Below are 1,257 nucleotides of genomic sequence, written 5' to 3'. Positions count from 1 at the left end.
TCCGATTCGTATTGAGCTTTGTTTTGCTTTGAACGCGCAAAATCTTCGATTGTGAAGAGTACCTGAAGTAATTGCTGTAAAATTAAAAAAATGGGCTTAGCAGCTTGCGATATAAACATACTAAAGGCTGTCGCAAGATGTTACTGCAGGGTGTAGATACTGACTTTAACATTGTGAAATTTATTAATATTTGTAACTTATCAATTTTCTTTCATATAACCTCACTAGGTCACATTAGGCATAAGCATTCTGCTGTCGCTGGTTGTGTTCCTGCTGCTCGTATCAAAGATTCTTCCGCCAACCTCGTTGGTGCTGCCACTGATTGCCAAGTACTTGCTATTCACTTTTATTATGAATACGGTCTCAATTCTGGTGACAGTGATCATCATTAACTGGAACTTTCGCGGTCCACGCACACATCGCATGCCCATGTGGATACGGACTGTTTTTCTACACTATCTTCCTGCCTTTTTGTTAATGAAACGTCCGCGCAAAACAAGATTGCGTTGGATGATGGAAATGCCTGGAATGAGTATGCCAGCTCATCCACATCCATCTTATGGGTCACCAGCTGAATTACCAAAGCACATCAGGTATGAAATGCTCATTAGCCTTCACCGCCACACCAATATTTACCTACATAAAGCTTCACTATTTACATTTGTAAATATTTTATTTTGATCTGATAAGTATATATTTAGCCCTAACTAGCTACTGCTGGTATCTATAAAACTTAGGACTCTAAAATCCCGAGCTAATTGTGTTTGTTTTTACCGTTTTTGTTGCAGTAACTACGGGCGCTTAGAAGTGTATAAAGCAAATACTCGAAAATTAATCCTTTTTAATGCGAAATTGTTGTACTTTAATAAGAAAACGACAGTTAATGAAAACAAAAAAAAAATAATAATCTGCTAAAAGTCCCTTTATTATACTACTCAGTTTAACTATTCAAGAAAGAGTTCCCATTTTAATAATATAAATAAAGGTTCTTATAAGGTTTTTGTGAGCTCCCATTAACTTAGCTGTACATAGATTATTACAAATAATTCTGTCTTTTCTTATTCTTTTATATAACATTGTAACATTGTAAACATTTATTGATTTTCCATCCGCCTTTCGCGATATTCCGCAATTTCAAGTACACCACCACTCAAAGTTCTTAAACTCTTTATAAAAATAGTAAGGACGTCTGATTTATTAATAACATTATAAATATTTACTTAAATTTTTCGAAATAAAATCCGCTAATACCGCATA

General features: G+C 34.6%; 1 protein-coding gene across 1 annotated transcript; it reads left to right on the top strand.

Annotated features, from left to right (window-relative positions):
• Nucleotides 1-6: 6 nt before the first annotated feature.
• LOC118732603 (acetylcholine receptor subunit beta-like 1) lies at nt 7-593 on the top strand (the record flags this gene model as incomplete). Its single annotated transcript, XM_036461735.1, is given in 1 exon segment — nt 7-593. A coding segment is annotated over 1 exon segment (242 nt), but the record flags the coding sequence as incomplete, so codon positions are not given.
• Nucleotides 594-1,257: the final 664 nt, after the last annotated feature.

Source organism: Rhagoletis pomonella, unplaced genomic scaffold, assembly GCF_013731165.1.
Source record: "Rhagoletis pomonella isolate Grant_MI unplaced genomic scaffold, Rhpom_1.0 Rhpom_scaffold_23108, whole genome shotgun sequence".
NCBI classification, from domain to species: Eukaryota; Metazoa; Arthropoda; class Insecta; order Diptera; family Tephritidae; genus Rhagoletis; species Rhagoletis pomonella.
The sequence above is the reverse complement of the archived record's forward strand: the minus strand, read 5'-3'. Positions and strand labels throughout refer to the sequence as shown.